At 40.8% G+C, this 22069-nt stretch overlaps 1 protein-coding gene across 1 annotated transcript; it reads left to right on the top strand.

Moving 5' to 3' along the window:
- Window positions 1-6313: 6313 nt before the first annotated feature.
- si:ch211-198m17.1 (mucin-2) lies at window positions 6314-20066 on the top strand. The gene is made up of 14 exons (XM_026352800.1): window positions 6314-6522; window positions 12898-13737; window positions 13972-14829; window positions 15509-15586; window positions 15715-15813; window positions 15923-16029; window positions 16144-16202; window positions 16299-16435; window positions 16564-16698; window positions 17476-17518; window positions 17690-17727; window positions 17828-17916; window positions 18184-18379; window positions 19041-20066. Exons 1-13 carry the CDS (start codon window positions 6471-6473, stop codon window positions 18238-18240), a joined length of 2592 nt encoding a protein of 863 aa, XP_026208585.1. The 5' UTR covers window positions 6314-6470; the 3' UTR covers window positions 18241-18379; window positions 19041-20066.
- The last annotated feature ends 2003 nt before the right edge of the window (window positions 20067-22069 follow it).

Here is a 22069-nt window from a genome sequence, read left to right as displayed (position 1 = left end):
CGGTTGCGTCATTATTTAGGATTTAAGTTATGTTAAATATCTTAATGCATTTCTCTGTTTGCACTAAAATGAAGATGTGATTTTCCATTCATCTCTACATGCTCTACTCACTCTACCTGCTCTGCGTGTGGGTTGTGTTACATAAGAGGTTCACTGAGGCTTACTGTAGCTGCATTTCCTCCACTGGGTGGTGATGTTGTTTTTCTAGCAGCAGGATACAGTTGGACTTTTAGCTTTAATTCTACTTCTTTAATTCTACTAAGTTTCTTTTAGATTTCAGGTTATAATCAGACCTCGGCTTGAATTTACTCTGCCTCACACTAAAGGAAACAAAAAACAAACAAAACCATCACACACATTACATTTCTTGGACAGTTTGCTTCTATTGTATCATGCATTAACCGTGGCACCACTGTATCACCATTTGAGCCCAATGAATCCTGACGTGATCAACTTGGAATATGCTCATTGTGCTTTCAGCTGAAACATATTAATGACTGCAGTAATTAACGAGTGGAAGCCTCTGACCTCTTGACATAGTGAAATCCAAATGGTGGATAATAAGTTTCTACTTTCTAATATACACTATTTCCTACAGATTATTGACTACTCTCTTAGCTTATCCAAAACGGTGTCCTGGAATTAAAATAACTAAACAGAGATTTGTTTTTACATTCCTGGGCATGCCCAGTGCTTTGTATTTCAGTTATTTCCCTAAAAAGGGAACCTTAACTGTGTAAAAACAGTAAATATATATAGTGGGGGAAACGTAATCAATAGCTGATGCATTTAAATTAAACCCTGCACCTCTTTTAATTTTCATGTGTGAGATATGACGTTTAATGTTTGACGGCTGGCAAATTTAAAAGGGAAAAATAACTTGTGTGCTATGTCTTTCTCACTTCTTCTTTTATTTTACACATGCATCACGACGTTTCACATGGAGAAGCTGTGATGACCTGAGGTGACTAATAATAAACAGGACAAAAAGCCCCATTATTCAAATACGTCTAACACCCATGTGAACATGACAATTTACAGAAGTACACACGGAGGAAATAATACAAATACATACAATGCTGTAATTATAGATATTATTTTTTAAAGCTAATCAGATAAAAGGTTTACCCCTTAGCTAAACTTAATAAAGACGACTTTTTAAAGACAAGTTAGTAGAATTGAACTGTGTGGATAAATAGGCCACTCATTGAAACTAGAAGCTGCGACCACAGCAGCCACTACTGTATGCCCAGGTGAATTCATGTCTTCTTCTTTCTTCTTCAGTGAGGGGAATTAAAGTGCTTCCTTACACCAAAAAGAGAAGTTTCACATGTGGTTTTGTTGCATAATTGTTGTTAATGAATCACTGCATTTTCTGCTCGACACGTACAGTAACAGTGATAATAGGGACAAAGTTTCTGCTGTGTTCATTTTTTCCAAAGGGTCTGTACATCATCATCAATCAGGAGTGATAAGCTGACAATGTGCTCATAGCTGGCAAGAAGATGGCTTTAAAGTTAATAAAGGTGTGTCCAGGAATAATGTTATGTCATTTTATTGCGCAGCCAAGGAGCGAAGCTGCTGAGATGCAAGCAGATTGATAAATACTTCACAGTGTGTTACTATCAAATGAGTGTTTCTGGATGAACACGACGAGCAGTGGAGTTGGAGGGAAACCGTTTGTGAGCTTTCTGTCTCTGTGTCTGTGCCCTCGTTGCCTGTTTCTGCTTCCACAGGACACAGATCTGTTGACAGAGTGGACGTGAGAGTGACGTGCATGATGTTCTTATCTTCGAAGGTGGGGAGAGGCCGTACATTGGGTTGTGTGCACAGAGAGATAGTGAATGGGGAATAGCACCAATAAAAGAGAGGAGGGAGCTCAAATGATGCTGTAATATGAGCGATAGCTACCGACTGCAAATACGGTTGCAAGGGAAAGTAAGTGAGCTATTTTCAATGTCCTGCTTTTCTGCATACATTGGTAATGAAATGCAGTTTATGCAGGAAATAGTGACTTCCCTTTACTTTTTCTTGCAATTGCATGTCTTTGCAGTCAACTATTAGCAGGTTTCCACCAGAGGAACTTAGAGAAATTAGATTGAACTTTTGTTTCCACTTCTCTCTGCCTGCTTTGAGTACTCAGTCATGTTCCAGGAACTTGCACGATGTGGTAGTAGATGCTAGTGTCATACGTTACAGGTAAAGGTAGGAACTGTCCCCACTTAAGCATTAGGTGCGAAAACACACACGCATGGGTGTAAACGGCAACTAAACAACAGAGAAGTAGGAAAATTGAGTGTAAAAGCAAACCAGAACTGAGCAGCTTCACCCAACAAGTTCAGAACAATTAGAAGATTATACCATAAGCTATTGTGTTGGAAACACTCCTTGTGTTATTTTAACATTTTGGTCCAAAGTCTCCAGAACTATCTGATGGATACAATTTGACAACTTGCCAGACCTCTATCAGGATTGGCACAAGATTAAAAAAAGGCCAAAGACATCTGTCGGTGTGGAACAAAAACAAGCATGTACATAATATTACAGCACATTTAACAGGCGATTACATTCATTTGATTTATACAAAAAAGTAACCAGACTTAAAAGTATAAAAGTAAAGTTAGTGGAACAGAAGTATAATAATATACTACTGAATTGTAGTACTATGTAAGAGTGTAATACTGTATCAAGTTAGTGGAAAGTATACTGTAGTGTGTTAATCCTTCACTTGTGCTCTGGTGCAATGAGGTCAAAATTTAAATTACTAGATTCTCATCATCTCTCATCTCTCTTTTGCCGGTTATTATGCAAATATTTGCATCGTTAATTAAACCTATTAAACATCGTACTACTGCTACTTTATCTGCTCTATCACTTTAAGCAATAATTATGTATAGTCCAATAACGTACCAGTATTATTATGAATTATTATTCCGAATATTTAAAGAAGGATACAATTCGTCTTTCCTTTCTTTACATTTTACACACCCCCAGCAACATGACATAGGTGTGAATCTAAGAAATGTCCTTTCACAATATTAAATATGGCACCCCTCTCTCTCTCTCTTTTTTTCTTCCCAGAATCCAGTTGTTTAATTAGACACACTTGTGTCAACACAGAAAGGCCGCAAGAACTAATCTTGGCAGCTGCCGCGTTGGAAATCAGCATACGTGTGTTGGAAAATGGTGCAATGTCCCCAAGTATTTGCATGAGATAAGAGTGAGGTCAGAAAGGTGGATTTGTTTATACGTTGCTACATATGTGATATGTCTGCGATGAAGGAATGTCCCAGAACAGAGGCTTGAAAGCCGTAATATGGGGAATGCAAGAAGATAGTGAGTGACTTTGCCTGTAAAATGATTCATATGAATCTATCGATTAGCTGAAAAAGTTGTTGTAAGAAATAAATCATTAACTCACATAACGTTCCACTCCTTAGTTAAACAATATTATTCATACATTCAGGGTCCTTAAGGAAAATACTTAGTCAGACTCTGCATTATGAGTATAATATGACTATATATGCCTTTAATTATATGGCGACTAAGTCATAACATGTCCGTTTATTCCATTTATTATTTTTCAAAATGTGGAGATTAATAATTCAAGTATTCAGTATTAATTTGAAGCCTGTTTTCAACACCTGAACGGGAGAAATATCAAGCTCAGTGAAACAGTCACTCATCAATCATTCATACATCACAGCTCGAGAAGAAAATCAACAAAACACTTCCTTGATAACACGGGTAAAGTGTTTAATCTGTCAACACTTATGGATCAAGCTGACCCAGTTGAAAGATGACCTGAAAAAGAGAAATGTTCAGCTGCCCACAGAGGTTTCTGATCATGATGACAATGTTTAATCCGTAGTAAAGCACGTGTAAAAACTGAGTCATGTGTGGAATAAAATCCACTCACACCACCCAGTTACGAAGAAACAAAACTTCCCTCTAAGATAAAAGCTGATTGTTAGGAATCGAAACAACAGAGAGCAGATATATTGTAACTCTAACAATAACCACCACAGCGCTGTGCTTGAAGCAGCTATGACAACAATGCCATTTTCTCATTTGCTCCACCTTCTTCAGTTTTCACTACTGCTGTAAATCAGTTTTCTGTACATGCTGTCCAGACACTGTGCACTTTTGTTTTCTTTTTTAATTTAAGTTTCACCTGGCACCAAAAGTACACAAACATTAGAGGTTCAATTGGCCAGTGTTAGATAAAATTTAACAGGATTCACATGTCTGGACATACAAGGGATATTTAAATATCTCCATAATTAGTCAAACATTGGCCTTTATGGTCATCGCATGTGAGCAGCGTGCTGAAACTAACTTTTTACAATCACCCCAGAGTCGTTAACACACACACACATGCATCTTTACTCATCCTTTTCCAACTAAATGTTAATCTGAATTAAAACACGGTCAAAACCATAATCATGAAATTACTTCTGGCACATCACGATTCACTGGAACAACATGAAGCTACAGACAATTTCATCTTTAGGTGTGAGGGATAATCACAGAGGACTGCAGTTGATTTTTTGTCTATTCATCTGTTTTCTCCAACAAAAGCCATGGATAAATGGTGTGCACGTTTAAACTTTAGTCATAGTGGAATTAAAACAAGTTCACTAATGTCAACGGGGACTAGACTCATATTCTAAAGAGTTCATACATGGCATGAGGTCACAGTCACAATAACCTTTGACCACTGCATCCAAGTGAATTTGGAAACCACATCACACCAAGATACATACTGTGTTCACAGGACTGGGACTAAAAGTGATGAACACAGCTGAGACGGTTTTCTTGAAATTCAAGTAGAGCTACAACTAAAATGATTTCACATTATCATTTCATCATTAGTTTTCAGAATGTAATGTTTTGCGTGCTAAGACCTCAAAACCTAAGCAAAGAAAAATCAACATCAACCATCAGTGAGACACGATGCAGGAGGAAAGTTTGTGTTCTGGTGAACTAAACTAAAGCAAATAACAAAGGTATATTTTCTTTACTGTGCTCATACGAGTCTCCCAGTGGCTGCAGAACCACTGAAAATACAACATGGTAATGATTTGTTTTCATAAGAATTTGTTTTCCTAAACCAATGGCAAAGCCAATTTAGCTGGAAATAGTTGGAGAAGCCCATTTAGAAGAGCACAATAACAAGATGGAGAGGAAAAGAATGACCTTCTGGAGGCTTTATTATCTTTTCAATTTGAATAAGTTTCTATTCTTTTCGTGTTCATATTTGTGGACAGAAAGCGCAGCCTATTTAAACTGCCAAGTAAAGTGTCATAAAGGATCAAAGCTCATTCTACGCCTGTACCATTTCCATATTCTGTCCACAAAATAAGTTGACACATCCAAACACACCACACCGCATGAACTCCTTTAAATATCAAACCACAGAATGCAAATTCATTTGAAAAGTCGCGGTGACCTGGCCGTGGTTCAGTGTTTGGACACAAAACTGCTGAAGTAACCTTCATGAACATGATTCATGGTGATCTATTTAAAAATACAATTGTGTAATTAAATTGTACTGCAGTAGTTAATATTTGAGATCTAACGTTGTATGAATCAAATCTGCAGCTGTAGATGTTTTAGTGAACAACTTCATAAAATCAGATCCATGCATTCTGGGAAATACAGTGAGACGCTTGTATGCAAACAGTTCAGTCAGACTGCATTTGATTAAGCCCCTTTTTATATGGCTTGTGGGCTGGTCATTGTGCGGCATGACAGGTGACACAATTAATTAGAAGTTGATTGAACTTCCTTGTTGTGCACCACGCACTGTGAAGGATTACTGATGTTCATGCTGACCTTATTTCATATGGTGCAGACTGCATCAGACCAGAGGTAAAAGTACAGGAGCTCAGTGCTCAGGTAAAAGTGCAAGGTTGGAGTAATAAGTGCAGCACTAAAACATACAGGAACTCCATGGTAATGAATGTGATGTTGTTGATAAACAGACCAGGCTTATCAATTTGTGAGTAATCAGATTATGTATCCTCACACTGATCTACATTATCCTTGCTGGTTTTAAAAGTCTTGTTTAATTGCTGTGATACATAAAATATCTATACATTATCATGAAGTTATCTGCGCGTCCTCACCCCCCCCCATGTGGACAGACTACAGCTAAAAATAGACGTTTATTGCGCTGCGCCTCTTCTTCTGGATCGCTGGTCTCCGCTCCGGTGATGATGAGTGACAGCAGCTCTGCTCCAATCAGAGGAGAGACTAAAGCTTTTAATGCCGTCAGAGGCTGCGGCTCCCAGTCTGAGCCACCTGCAGCAGGAGGCAGGAGAGGAGCACAGCTCACACTTAGAGTAGCAGGAGAAAAACCAATAATAATAATAATTCAAAAGAATAATAATAATTAAAAAGTAAGAAAGAAAGAAAGAAAGAAAGAAAGAGGTTTTTACAAAGTTACAAACTTGGAAACTGGAAACATGGGTCTCACCTTTCTCCATCTCGCGGTTTTTCTGGCAGCTTTCAGCAACGGTGAGTTCAGTTTTACACAGTTTAGTCTGTTTGATGTGAATGTGAATTAGAAAATGGACTCATCACTAGTTTCACTAAATGACACTAGGGTTGTTTTCAAGTGATATACACATAAAATGGAAGTTATCTCTACTAGAACTTTCTTCATGGGAATAAATCTCATTTTGCCATCAGGGTTTATAATAGTATATCAAATACTTTTGCTGTTATAATTGATAACAATGTAAGAACAGATCCAGAAATATACAGATTGAGTTTTTTTTTTTTTTTTTTTTTATTGCCAGTATCACGATATCAAACAGTCAGAATCCACCATTATCTAGGACCACATGCTAAAATCACTGAATTTTTAAATTGTATTCTGTGAGATTGGTGGATTTACATGTTGGGGCTCTCGTGGGGCTCAGCAGGTTTCTGATGGCACGGCCTGATATCCACTGCAGGATAAAACTTGTTTTATCATGAATACTGGGGGATTTTTATAGGAATTCTCATGTATTATGAAGTAAATCATAAACAACCAAAAATCATTAATATGTCCACTTCCTCCTTAGGGAATAAATCAAGCAGTTACTGTTTAACACTTTTAGAAAAGTTTTGAATCTTCTTCCTTGATTAAAGACTTTAGACTTTTAGGGGAAATTTTCCTTTTTATTTGTTCTTGACACATTCACGAGGGGTTCAAGTAATCTTGAACCCTGACTCACTGCTCCTTCCATGTGACTCAAAGCTCGTTGGGAGTGGACAGCTGCCAGTGAGTAGACAGTGGTAAAATAAAAAAAACAACACAACAACTGACTCCCTAGAGCGAAGCACACTCCATACACAAGGTTTGCTCTGTGCGCACATAAGAGACCCTCTCATCAGTGTGGTGAAGCTGCCTGAGGAATTTTGATGACCTCTCCACTGTACTCGGTGTCACTAGGTTTAGCTGCAGCGAAATCCACTGGCCACCCTTTGTTATTATTTTAGACCGTTCTGAAGTGCGTCTCTGTGAGTTAAGGGTCCCACATGAAGACCGAGAGTCAGTCACATGTGCTGGAGCACCCGCTGGCACCCTGCAGGCTGTTTGTGAGTGTCCCCTCCTGTCATGTGTCTTGTTACTTCTATAAAAGCGCGGAAGTAGATTTGCTTTGCGTGCCCTCTCTATGGACTCTGTAAGCCAAAAGGGAGTAAACCACGTTAAATGCCATCCTCTCGTCTCGCTGTTTCCTCTGCTGCCGCTTCCTCTCAAGCCACATGCAGTTGTCATGTCACCATTCGGTAGAGCATGCACCGCCGGCTCAGGCGTTAACAGACATTAACAAGAAGGGGAAGGGAAGAGTGAAAAACAACAACACGATAATGTCCTCAGTTTGTTTGTTTTGTTTAATCAGCACTTTTATGATATGTAATTTAAGGCTATATATGGAAAAGCAAACACACATCATGTCACATTAGAGAGGTTGGCATAGTTTGAAGGATCACACTAGCTCTAAACACTCACACACATTCCCCCACTGTTCAATGATGTCAGTGGGAGAAGTGCTTCAACGGGTCAGTGTCAGTGTGCTTCTGCTTCTTCACGTAGTGCCCTCCTACCTGCTGCTAACGTATTGCTTCTACATCCACTTTTCATGTGCACTTGTTGCTGTTTTCTCCCCCTTGTTTGTCCGCTTCCTTTCCTCCTCTCCTGTTGCTCCGTCCCTCCTGCATCCTGTTGGATTAGACTTGCTCCAGGGCAGTAAATCTCAGTCTGTAATTGGAAAGCATGTGCTGGCGGAGCTTTAATTGGATATGATATGTGCAGAGGCCCTGCGAGCCAGCTCGTGCTCCTGGGAGCCATCTGTTACCTCCAAGACGCAGTGTATGAGCTCTGTTTGCTCAGATAAAGAAAGCTCATTTCTGTCTGCCTACACGTTTTGTGGATGGTGCTTGAATTGGAGGCTGTGTGATGACAGAGGAACCAAAGAAAAGATACTTCCAGTATGAAATGTAACAGAGCCAGATAAGATATAAGATGTAAGATCAGCTTCCTTTATTTTATCTGCTGCTCTCTGTGTCCTCTCGCTGTAGTATTTGTGAAACAATGCAAAGCTGTGCTGAGATGACATGGGACTGGTCTGTGTCGACCACAGTTCTAGCAAAAGGTGACGTTCATGTGACAACCGAGGAAGAAGAGAGCAAAGTTTAATCAGGCAACATATTTGGGTTAGTTTTGCTCAACACTGTTAATGATACACGACATGGTTCTTGCATCAATGGCTTACATAACCTGACAGACCTTTGCCTTATAGGAAACTTTATATTAATAGTTTGATAAAGTGTGACAATCTGTTGAAGGAGTCAAAGAGACAAAAGTATTGTGAGGATATGACTTCATTGTGTTTAATTAAAAAAAAAGCTATTATTTAAATAAGTTCAAACTAATTATTTGTATAACGGAAAATAAAAACAGTGTTAAATCTTTTGTATTACTCATGTGCTGACTTTTATTTTGGTGGTATCCATAACATTGGGACACAGTTAATTGCATTGCACTAATGTGATTATTTGAAAAGAGATTCAGCCTGGGTTTGCCATATTACTCAGTTGTCAGCTTATCAGGTTATTAGGTTAGCTAAAGCTGTTCCGATCTTATTCCCCTGCAATAAATCATACCTCCACAAAAAGTGTTCAGTTTTAGTTGCAACCACTTTAGAAAGCTGTTCAGTCATCTTTATGATAGATGGAGTAAAGCTAAATTATACAATTTATATTGAGACGTGTTTCTTATATTCTCTCCACTATATCTAAAGCATATAGGATGGGGAAAAATTAATATTATAACCTTTATAAAAATAGGTATGCCTGTTGAATTAGACCGCACGTCGCTACCACAATGTTTGTAACACAAGGATGGGTACCTTTAAATACCAGGAGGTCATAAAGCAGTATGACCGAAGTATTGACTCTCATTAGGAGTGTCCCAAAGGCACCCAAAGTGTGACCAGTAATAAGCTGAGAGCTATAGTTCAGTTTGCCTCCAGCATAGTCTTCTTTGATCAGCTTGTTTCAGATGTCATACTGCGTGATTTCTGAAACACAGACACTACACAGACACACACACACACACACACACTTTACTAGCGGTCAACTCTCCACAGGACTCCTCCGTCTCCTAATGACATCCTGCCTTTTGGCCTCGGGTTCTTCCTGACTGTTGGGTCACAACCTGTCAGTTCATCTCCTGCTCTGTGTGCGTCCTTTAATAAGGTCCGTCTTTCTTGCAGTGCGGCTGGATGTGATAAAGAACTATTTCAGGAATGTGCTTTTCTCTAATCCTGAAGAATAAACTGGGAATATTTCGTAGCAGCACTGAGACACAAAAAGATTGTTTGCATGGAGCTCTCTGAACTGCACAGGATCCCTTCTGGGAAGTAGGATGTCTCGCCCAGATATGTGTCATCACTACAGAAGGGGATTTATTCTCTGGGAGCGGACAGGAAGCTGAGGATGTAAACTCGGGGAGTTGGATCTGACAGTCATTTCATGAGCAGGTACTAGATAGGAGCGTTATTGTGTCGCATGAATAGAAATCCCCTGAAGTACAGCGCGGAACTGAAATATGAGCATCAGTGCCAAAGTCTAGCTCTGCCTCTCTCTCTGTGTTTCTGTTCCTGTTTGGGATTTGAAGTGAGGCGAGGCTTTGACAGCTGGAAGTAGACATCACCTTGGCAACAGATACACTCCCACACCACACTGCACTTGTTTGATTTCTACACTGAGGAAGAAAAGGACTGATACAAGGGCAAAGCGTGGCTTCAGTATAGTGATGTTTTATCAAAGCAAGTAGCAGACAAACTTACAAGATATGGACCCAAGGACCAGCTCCTAGTGAGCGAAGCCGGACCTTCTTATCCACATCCTCCTTGGTGTGTGTTTGCAGGCCGACCTTAGACCCACTTGTCACTCTGCCTGACCTAGTCATCCCTTTTGTGTCTACAGGGGATTATCTGCCTGTAGGTTAAATCCTTAGAGACAAGCTTCCCTGTTAGACATGCAGTGCTCTTAATTACTCCACTGTTTTAACTGTCTTACAATTTACTGACTATTTATATTATCTTTTAGATGGATTTCATAAACCCTTCCATCAGCAATGTCACAGTCTTAGACTTAGAGGGTGCACTGGCAGCAAATCTTTATTGTTTTTAAAGGTGTTATACTGTTAACATGAAGATTGAGAAATACTCAAAAGCACATAGTAAAACTAGGTCACATTTGATTCTGTATTTGTTATTTACAGCTGACATTTCTATATAAATAAATGGAGAAGCAGCTCTGAACTTTTAATGTGGAAGCAAACATTACTAGGAAACCAACAGTGGAAGAAGAACCACAGTGTTTGCTCATGTTCAGCCATGTAAACTCATATTGTTGTCTGTGACAATTACCCTCTTGTCCATTTACTTCCCCGTGTCCATAAATAGACTCCAGGTTATTATGATGAGACTGTGACTCTCTCTCAAAAATCTTCATCTGGATTATTTATGATTTATAGATGGATTTCAGAAATACCTCAACTTATCAAGCAGTTAGTGGTGTATTCGAGGTCGTTGGCTACATGAGATCATAATCACGAGAGAGTTGAACGAGAGAGTGACACAAAAGTCACAAAAACTCCCTCTTATATCTCTTTTCATACACACACACACACACCCCCGCACTATGTCACACTATGTTTTTGTTTAATTTTCTTCATTGTTTAATTAACAAATGCTTCCATCCTGATAAGTTTTTGTGTGTACACAGACTGGTACTGTAAACTTTATGTGGCAGCACAAACACTGAACTAAGTGACATTTTGTCTGCACATCATCAGCTAGTTTTTCATTTTTCTCACAGGGTTGATTGGTTGAAAACGGTTTCTAAAATGTTAAGGACTTGTATTAACTTTTTACCTGCTGGCGCTGACAGGAGCTTATTGGCACCGAGCCACTGAAGTGGGCCAAGTCACACACACCTGACTAATCTACAGGATGGAGAGTAAACAGAAACTGGCTGCCCAGTTTCAATAAAGGGAAAGAAATCTGAAAAACGACTAAAATGTGATGATTTTTGATAGAAGTAGATAAAACAAACCCACTCTAAGAAAACGTGTGTTGTCTTAGACTGGGAAGAATGCAGGAATGAGGTACACAGTGAAATGTCAATGTAACCTTCAGCTCGCATGCAACACGTCCTCGCAAATGATACAGTAGAAAATGTAACACACAAAGAATGTCACAGGGCCAGTGAAGGCTGGGTAGATCTGATTTAAGAGGGTTTTCATTAATCTGCATCTCTAGTCACCAAGAAAGATTAGTCCATTGCCCTTAAGTCTTATTCTACATGAGCCAGTCACTAAATGCTACGTGTGTTTTACAGGAATGATCTCACGCTACATTGCTTCACTTACAGATCTTGCCTTGCTCAACACTGCCACTCCTTTACATTGCTGCCGGTAAAAACATCATCCAGGACTGTATTTGTTTTACCACCTTTCACCACTTCATCATCTGTCATCCTTGACTGCTTAATGTTTTATTCCACTTCTATAACACACAGTTTTTATAGGTTGGAATTGGTATGTACTGTATGTGTTTACAAGAGGTATATCATATCCATAAACGTCTGGTGTCACAGGGTGTGTGGAGCCACTGTGTGCTTTTTTTTGAGTCCCGGTTACTAAGTGATAAGGACATTAAGTCGCAAAGGACCTTTTACACAGAGAAAATAATCAAATCATGCCCAGGATCTGAGGTTTGTCTTGGTTGTCTCACCACTTCCTTGTGCTTTTGAGTCGTTACGGGAAAAGAACATTTGCGTAAGGCGTCCACCGATCTGCCGCTTGGCTGTACGTTCTCTCTCTCTGGCTGCTGAAAAGGGCCTTTGAGTGCAAGCGTTCAATGTATAAAGATGAGGAGCAGAGGTAAACAGGCTAAACCATTATCAAAGACCTCCTACTGTTTGTAGCGCACCTGGAGCAGCCCTCTGGCTTCCTCTGCTCCCCTATAAATACAAAGTGGAGAGTCCAAGCATGCTAAACGGGAGCAGACGGCACAACGGCACAGTGAACAAACAGGAGGAAGCTTTTTCTTTTAAGATAGTCAAATAAATTCGACGCCCTTGTGACTGACACATATTGGTCCTCTCTTCTCTGCTGAGTAGCAGCTTTTGTCTTATTACCTTGTGATCATTACATTTATCTTGTAATTTGTTTGTACCATTATATGACTAAAGCAGATACGGAGTTCATCTCCATCTAATTCTGCTCTCTGTATCCTTGTGCAACCACGTGGAAGCCTCTCAAATCTAATTTAGGACATTTTGATGAAAGCTATGTCCCAAAAAACCTTTTTTGTGCTTCTGTTTTAGGACTGATGGACACAAGTGACCTTTCCACGACTGCATCTGTAAGCTCAAATTTAAATAGCACTTTGACAGCTTCAACACTGTCTACCACAGAGAACGTCACAACTGCAGAAACAACTGCAACTAAAGAAAGCATGTTGTCTGACTCTACAACGGGAGAATACTCAACAACCATGACCTCCCATCCGAGCAGCGAGTCCAGCATCAGCACCGTAACTCCAAACAGTAGCATCACCAGCAGCCCAACCCACTCTCCATCACCTCTGTACACTAGTACAACACTGTCCACTGTGGAGACAACCGACAAGCCTGAGACCACAGATACAGCCAGCACGCCTGCTCCAGACAACACAACGACTGGCAATGACATAACGACTACAAGTACGCCGATCACAAGCAACGACACAACTACAGTTACGCTGACGACACACACAAGCAACGACACAACTACAGTTACGCTGACGACACACACAAGCAACGACACAACTACAGTTACGCTGACGACACACACAAGCAACGACACAACTACAGTTACGCTGACGACACACACAAGCAACGACACAACTACAGTTGCGCCAGTAACACACACAAGCAACGACACAACTACAGTTGCGCCCACCACACACACAAGCAATGACACAACTACAGTTGCTCCAGTTACACACACAAGCAACGACACAACTACAGTTACGCTGACGACACACACAAGCAACGACACAACTACAGTTGCGCCAGTAACACACACAAGCAACGACACAACTACAGTTGCGCCCACCACACACACAAGCAACGACACAACTACAGTTGCTCCAGTTACACACACAAGCAACGACACAACTACAGTTGCGCCAGTAACACACACAAGCAATGACACAACTACAGTTGCTCCAGTTACACACACAAGCAACGACACAACTACAGTGACACCAGTTACACACACAAGCAACGACACAACTACAGTTGCGCCCACCACACACACAAGCAACGACACAACTACAGTTGCGCCCACCACACACACAAGCAACGACACAACTACAGTTGCGCCCACCACACACACAAGCAACGACACAACCACAGTTGCGCCCACCACGCACACAAGCAACGACACAACCACAGTTGCGCCCACCACACACACAAGCAACGACACAACCACAGTTGCGCCCACCACACACACAAGCAACGACACAACTACAGCTGCGCCCACCACACACACAAGCAACGACACAACTACATTTACAACAGTTACACACACAAGCAACGACACAACTACAGTGACACCAGTTACACACACAAGCAACGACACAACTACAGTGACACCAGTTACACACACAAGCAACGACACAACTACAGTTGCGCCCACCACGCACACAAGCAACGACACAACTACAGTTGCGCCCACCACGCACACAAGCAACGACACAACTACAGTTGCGCCCACCACGCACACAAGCAACGACACAACTACAGTTGCGCCCACCACACACACAAGCAACGACACAACCACAGTTGCGCCCACCACACACACAAGCAACGACACAACCACAGTTGCGCCCACCACACACACAAGCAACGTCACAACCACAGTTGCGCCCACCACACACACAAGCAATGACACAACTACAACAAAACCAATCACCACTCCATCGACAGCAACCACACAAACCAGCAACGGCACCACTACAGGTCCAGTGACCCCAGAAAAGTCTACAGCTTTACTAACTACAACTGCACCTACTAACACCTCGCTTGTGACTACCACACCCTCTTCCTCCACCACGAGCACAAACACGACACTAACAGCGGGACCCTCACCCTCTTCACCTACTTCCATCTCTACCTCCAGCACTGTCCCTCCAAACACCTCCCCAGGCAGTAGCACCGTACCCTCCACTGGAAATACCACCACCCTTAGTCCCCCAACAACAACCTCCAGAGGTAGGACTAAAAGCTGCTCATGTGTGCTCATACCAAATAAAACACTATAACAGTGAGGACTGCGAGTGAAACTGAGGCACAGCTGCATTATACAGAAAGTTGTTTTTTTTTCAGTGTAGTGCAACTTCTAAGCTTATATCACGTTCAGGTGCTTCATTTTAAATACTAAATTCCAGTGAGTACTATCATTGATCATATTACTTTACAGTGACATATGTGAAAGTAATAAGTAAGAGCAACATCTTCATGAATTACGTGTCCTGGGCAAGTTTTTCAATTCGAGTCAGGTTGTTGAAGTAAAGTTAGACGCAATGAATGTGGTCTGCACTGATGTTACAGTGATGTATAGTAATTTGGTTTCTGGCTAATGGGCAACAGCATGAAATATCTCCACCGTGGTTCTTAAATTAAAGCTAAAACTGAGAGTGTTATCATACATTTACAGCTTTTAATTGGTGTAATTTGAGATAAAGCGTAATAAAATTTCCCAGACTTTAAAGCACTATCGCTACGTGAGAGACACTATTAGGCGTTGATATCAGCAGTGCTTTCTGTTTATCTCCATCTGATCTTTACATATTGTCGATGGTGCAGATACCAGCCTCACTTCAGAAATCACCACTTTGACTCAACCAGCCACTGGAACTACAACAGCGTCTGTCACCACCACCGTCACCAGTCACCAGCGTGCGGCCGACAGTCATCACCACTAATAACTTCACCTCATCAGCCCCGACTACCTTGAGTCCAGTCCTTGGTTTGTCACTTTCCTTTTACGTGTTTTAACATACAGTAGTCTTGGTTAAAATGATTCACAAATGAAAACACTGGAAGTTAAACCAGCAACTGTTTAATGCATCTTTTTTTTTTTTGTCTCCGCATTAGTGTGTCCCTTCATTCCATGTCCACCTCAAAGCATCTGTCTCAATAGCACTTGCCAGTGCCTCTCTGGTAGCTACCTGCAGAATGATCGCTGTGTACCTGGTAATAACAATGACATGCCTGGTCAGATTCAAAAAGAGCCCATCCCAGAGCTCTTAATGGGTGGTGAAAGATCTTTGCTTTACCTTCTCCTCTTTTCTGCTTCACTCAGCCCAAGTGTTCCCAGGCCAGCTTCATCTGATCATGTCATTTGAAACTGCAATGAGCAACAGGTCCTCAGCAATATTCCAGACAACAGCAGCGAGCATCTCAGCAGAGGTAGGTTATAAGCACACAAGTAGTAACAAATAACAAGTAACACACAAGTATCTTGAATAGTTGATATTAATGTCCATCTCCCAGTCATTAAACCACAGTTATTTCATTTTGTAGCTCAGAAAAGCCCTCAGAAATCAGCCGGGGTATATACAGTCTGACGTCATTCAACTTGAGTGAGTTCTCACCCTTTCTCCTGCTGCACAGAGACATTACGCCATGAATTGCAAATGGTTTCTTATGTCCTTGGTGTTTATTCTATAATCTTCTAGGCCAGGAAGTGTGCAGGCAACTGTGAATAACATCTTTGAAGACAGCGACGCCACTCAAAATTCGGTCGATCAGGCCATTAAGGACGCTATAGCCAAAGAAAGCACTGGTGGACTGCTGGCTAGTGCAACATTCACAAGTACGTTCTGCTTTAACGTTATCTAAGTGAAGGACCGCGCAGCCTGGCCTTCATGAGACCCAGATTATAATGTATTATTTCAATAGGGATGTAACTCATAAACCTGTTTTGTATTCTCTCTGTCTTAGGTACAGACCTATGTGATCAGACGCCATTACCTTGTGATGACTTGACTACAACATGCCGCTCTACAAATGGCCAGGCTGTTTGTTCCTGTAAAGAAGGCTACATTTCTCTCGTGTACTCAAACAACAGCTGCACAGGTAAAAGCTAATACTATTCATTTCTATCCGATCAAGACAAGTGGTAGCTTTGCATAGGGAGTTTATGAGCTGGTATTTAAGTAATGCTTTGAACGCTCAAAAATGACTTTATTGTTCTCTGGTGCCACAGCGCTGTGGCTATTTCAAGCTTGCACTGTAAGAGCAGATGACCCACGGCGACTGTTAACAGGCTGGAGGGCAAATTTCCAAGCTGATCCGAAGTTAGGAAACTCGCAACAAAACCTTCTTGTCCTCGCGGAAATGCTTGTGTGTGAGAATGAGGAGGCTGAAACCACAGGGAGCGAGACTCAGAGGCAAGGTCGAGAGCTGTAGCCTTTTCTCCAAGCCAACCCTTGACCCATACTTAATTTATCTCACTAATTTATTTCTTTTTTAACGGGGATGTTTCCCTGGAAACAAGTGGAAGGATCGCAGCTTTCTCTTTGTGCGGAGGGTTGAGTCCAAGGAGATCAGCTATAGGAAGAGCTAATAAAGAATAAGACCTTTAGATAAATGCTGCATAAAACCTCTTTCCTGAAAACAGAATAGTGTACTGTGATGTGCATGTTTGTTATGGCCATTATGAAGTCTCCATGTAGAGACCGTCATTGTGCTCTCATTGTATGCGTAATCAGGCATACACTGCTTCTCCATTTACTGTGACTGAGTTTGAAACTGCTTGTTATGTTCTCAGTCTCTTTGTGCAGAACAGTTTGTGTGTGTCTGTGTGTCTGTGTGTGTTTAAGTTACTGTGTTTTTTTTTTTTTTTTTATGTAGCATGTCCAAGTGGGCAGAGAGCAGTGGGAAACACTTGCCAACCGTAAGTACACACGTTTTAAATAGTCTTGCAGGGACAGTTTTGCACGCCGGAGTACTTGTGCATTACAGTGTGTGTGTAGTACCATACATATGAAGATACTGGCTCCCCCATGTGGATTCAGTGTTCAACACATCAGCCACGAAACATGATTATCATTGTGTTTTCTTTCAGATGTGCATTTGGATATGCTGGTTTCAACTGCAACGATTGTGAGTAACAGAATATTTTCCAAGACAAAAACTGTGCACCAGCAACAGCTGCTGACCTGGAAACATTTGAATATGACAAACATCATGTTTGTCTTTACAGCATCTCTGCTAGCAGTGGTGGTCATCTCAGTGTGTTCTTGGAGGAGTCCTTCTAATTATGATCCTGGCTTTGCTCATATTCTGCTGCTGGTGAGACTATAAAAACACTATTAGCCCTAGTATTGATTTATTCTGGCTCTACCTGCAGAAAATCAACATTAATACAGTGGTCTGCTGAATGTGTTGACACACAGCCTTTCACAGCTTTAGTTTACATTAGCTCTGTAAATATGGATATGTATTTTTTTGCAAGCCTTTTAAAACAGTCAAAGGCAGATATGGTTACTCTATAGTTACTTGAACAGATGTTCTTTAAATATTCTCTGTCATTATTATTACTTTCTATTTGTACTCCAGGCGGAGCTGTTCAAAGAGAAAGCCCGACCACAGCAACAGCCCATACTCATCAGATGACTTAACCCAGCCCTGGCCCGTTGGAATCACCCCCATCCCTCGTGCCACCACTAAATGGGACTCTCCTCCTCCCATGGAGATGACAGAAGGGGGCAACACTAGAACCTTCATCGATAAAAAGCCTCAAACCAACGGACTGGTGAGTTATAGCAGATGTACTGAACCAGCTACTGGCCACTATGTTAAGTTTCCCACCATCTTGCATCCAGATTGCATCTGCTTATTAACCTTAAACTAACCCTAGAAGCATGAATTAGTTGATTTACAGGTAAAAATACTAGGTCAAGGTTGAAACAATGCTAAATAACATCAACAAATCCATGCTCACTGGGTACATTACTTTCCTCTGTCATGTTACAGACGAGATGCTTTGATTATCTTTTGACTCCTTTACACACCAATATGTTCAACCCAGTTACCCACAATTTCTATATACTGCTAGCACGTAGCTCCCTCCCATGCATCCCTGCTTTGCCTGACTCCCAGTGTGTTGCTTTAGGGGTTTCAGCTGAAGCAGAAAGGATGGAAGAAGGTAAGGCATAGCTTTGCTTGCTTTAGAGAGAGAGAGAGACTTGTGTCCATGCCCCCTTGCCGATGATTTAGCCAGAGATAGAATCATGGTGATGGGGTTTCCAGGTGATGGGAAGCTTCATGAGTGAGCTCGGGTAGTTGTAGACAACACTTGCGAGTGCAGGCTTGCCTGTTGTGGGGGTGTTTGTGTTTATTAATATGAAGTTCCTACAGTGTGTTCCTACATCTATCAGCTGGTAACACACTAACTTTTTCCACTGACTTTTCAGTCGGGATCATACGATATCAACCCAGAAGGGATGAAGACCTTTACAGGTAAAAATCCATCGCGCTACTCCTACCTGGTGCAAGGCCACGAGAACCCCTACTTCCTACCAGGAGATGATAAGAAAAACTGAAAAAAAAAACAAAACAAACCCAAAAACATCTCAGCAACTGGTGATAAAATCCACGTAATGAAGAGTGAGAATCATGGGAGAGAAAAGAAGATTAAAAAAAACTGTTGTAAAACTCCGCTGGCACATTTCCTGAGCAGGAGCAGGTCATTTATACATTTTATTACTTGTGTGGATTCATTGCAAAGCAAGAACAACATTTTTTTTAAACTGGGGAACAGCCACCAAAGAGATTAATTCCTAAAAAGCAAGAACAGCTTGAACACGTTTTGTGCCTGTTCTTGCTTGTCATAACCAGTAGATGGCATTATTGCTCAGTATGATTCTTTTTTTTTAAGGACATTTGACTTTTTATGTAAAATAAATAAATAAATAAATAAAAAAAATAATTTCATCTCAACTTTTAAAATTAAGCTTCTTCTATTGCTAATTGCACTAAAGTGTAGGTTAAGTTTATGACAGGTTCTATTGGAATCAAGTGTAAATTCAATGTGGGCTGTCTGGGGCTTCTAGGTCTTAAGGGTTTGATTATTTTTTAGAAGATCTTGAATGACTAAAGGGGCTGGATCCCTGGTTTGGGGTATTTTTTAAAGGTATTTATACTGTAGCCGTTTAATGCTGAGCACTCTATATTTCTTGAAGCTACACTTGCAAAATGTGCCTGTTCTAATGGTCTGTTTGGAAGATAGGAAACATTATGCAAACCTGGTGATGAAGCCTGTCGTATGGTTGTGCCAACTGTCACTTGTATACAGAACTCTTATTTATCCTTGTGTGTTTGACACGCTGCACTATTTTATAAGTGTGTGCCGTTTTTGTAAATAATTGAAGATCTGTTGGCAGAGAATGTGTGAATGCAATGGAAATAAATTAATTCATTAATAAAAAATTGATTTCAAACTTGTGCTTTTCTGAGTCTTTAACATTTTTCTAAAGTAGAGGGATAAACACATAATATAATGAATCTCAATAAGATAAAACTATTGGTACAGTTTATGATGCATATCGCAGCAGCTGAATGCTTTAGGACCTGATTGAATAGTCATATGAATCACAGCGTTAATTGGATTATTCTTGGAAATGGACTTATGACCATGCATTTTACTTAGAAATCCTCTGTCTTCCTGCCAGGTGCGCAGCACTTTGTCACCCTGTGTGACAGGTTGTTTGAAAGCCTCAGAGGTTTTATGTTTGCATTTGTGTTAAACTTGGCTGGCACTGGCTTCTCCTCACAGGCTCTTAAAAGATAGGATTTGGTTAGTTGAGAGGCTAAATCTAGCTTTGCCAGGCCTTAATCTTGGGCACTAGGTCACTGGAACAGATTGTGACTGGCATACAAGGCATACAAATCAGATGATGGTTTATATTTGCATATATAGGGTCCTCTTATGTGTGTATGTAGCATCCTGATGTTTGGTTTAATGTGAGTGACAATTAAAGGGCAGGATTTAACTCTTATTCATCAGTGAGTAAAACTACACACATGAAATGGTCACAAGGATAAGGGTAGTGCTCTTGACTTGCCTCTAGCTGCTGTGTGTGTGTGAGCTTTTTGACACTCCTATTTGAATAAACATGGTTGGTTTTATCATCATTGTCTCAGTTTAGCCTGGGGCCTGCAACTGCTGTTAGTGCTGCAAGCTGGTTACGGAATAATCTAAAGATAGTTGACTTTAACTGTTACTTTGGTGCAAAATTGCTGTTACTGTCTTTTTTAAATTAGAAAGAAAGAGAGAAATACATAATAAAACTCTTTTATGCTTTGGTCAGTTTCCTCCTTTACGATTTGGCTCCAGTGTAGTAAGGAAAAGGTTTTTTAACCTCCAACAGGTTAAAAGTAGTAAAAATCTGAATTCCCCATCATCACTCACACACTGTGGAGCATAGTATTCGGACCCATTACCTACCAAGTCTTGACTGTCTGCTGCAGCGCATCCCATTTGCCCACAGGCTCAGCTGACTGATCGATAGACCACTTAGCGGCCGTGAGCTACACATCCCAGTCATTTGACCTGCTAGTGCTGTGGGAATGAGCATACAATCCAATAAGCATCGAGCCCCTGAGACAAGCGAGCTGGACCGCCAACTTGAGGAACTTCTTCCTCACTGAAAGGCAGAAACACAAATAAAGCCTTGATTCAGCTATGATCACACATACAGTATATTGTGAGATTAAGATGTTGCTCATCAGTGAGAAATTGATTATTTGCAAAAAAAAAAAGCACTATAATAATCTAAAATAATCAGAAAAGATCTTTCTGATCTCCAGAGAGTTGTTGTTATACAAATACTGTAAAATAATGACACTGATACTATGTGTAAACATACATTTAGCTGTCCACCATCTCAATAACACAAGTGTCTCAGAAAATCACACAGCACAGCTTTTAGGTTGAGAAAATAAAATGTCTTACATTATTAAAATGCATTACTTCCCTCTTTCATAATCAATGTATTTGTCTAATCCTCCCTGGACACCTCCTCATAACACTAAATGCAACTATCCAGGTTTATAAAACACACACACACACACACACACACACACACACACACACACACACACACACACACACACACACACACACACACACAAACAAACAAACAAACACAACTCGACTCTCTACTCTACTGTCGTACTGTTAGTGAGATCTTGGACACCACACCAAACAACAGAGAGACTGAAGCATATGAAAAAATCGGAGGCACAAGTGAGAATCTTCTTCACTGCAACAGATGGAGACGATACTTTGAAACCACTTCAGTTTAGCAACAAAACTATCTAATAAATTCCTGCCAAAAGACCCACAAAGGCGGCCAAAGCCACCTGCTCCACTATTTTATTGGTGTGAAGTCCGCCTCTGTTATTCTCTCTGCCTTTCCCCTCCTCAGCTTTCTTTCCCTCC

This window comes from Anabas testudineus, chromosome 8 (genome assembly GCF_900324465.2).
Source record: "Anabas testudineus chromosome 8, fAnaTes1.2, whole genome shotgun sequence".
NCBI lineage: Eukaryota > Metazoa > Chordata > Actinopteri > Anabantiformes > Anabantidae > Anabas > Anabas testudineus.
Note: the sequence above shows the minus strand (reverse complement) of the source record. Positions and strands in the feature narration are given on the sequence as shown.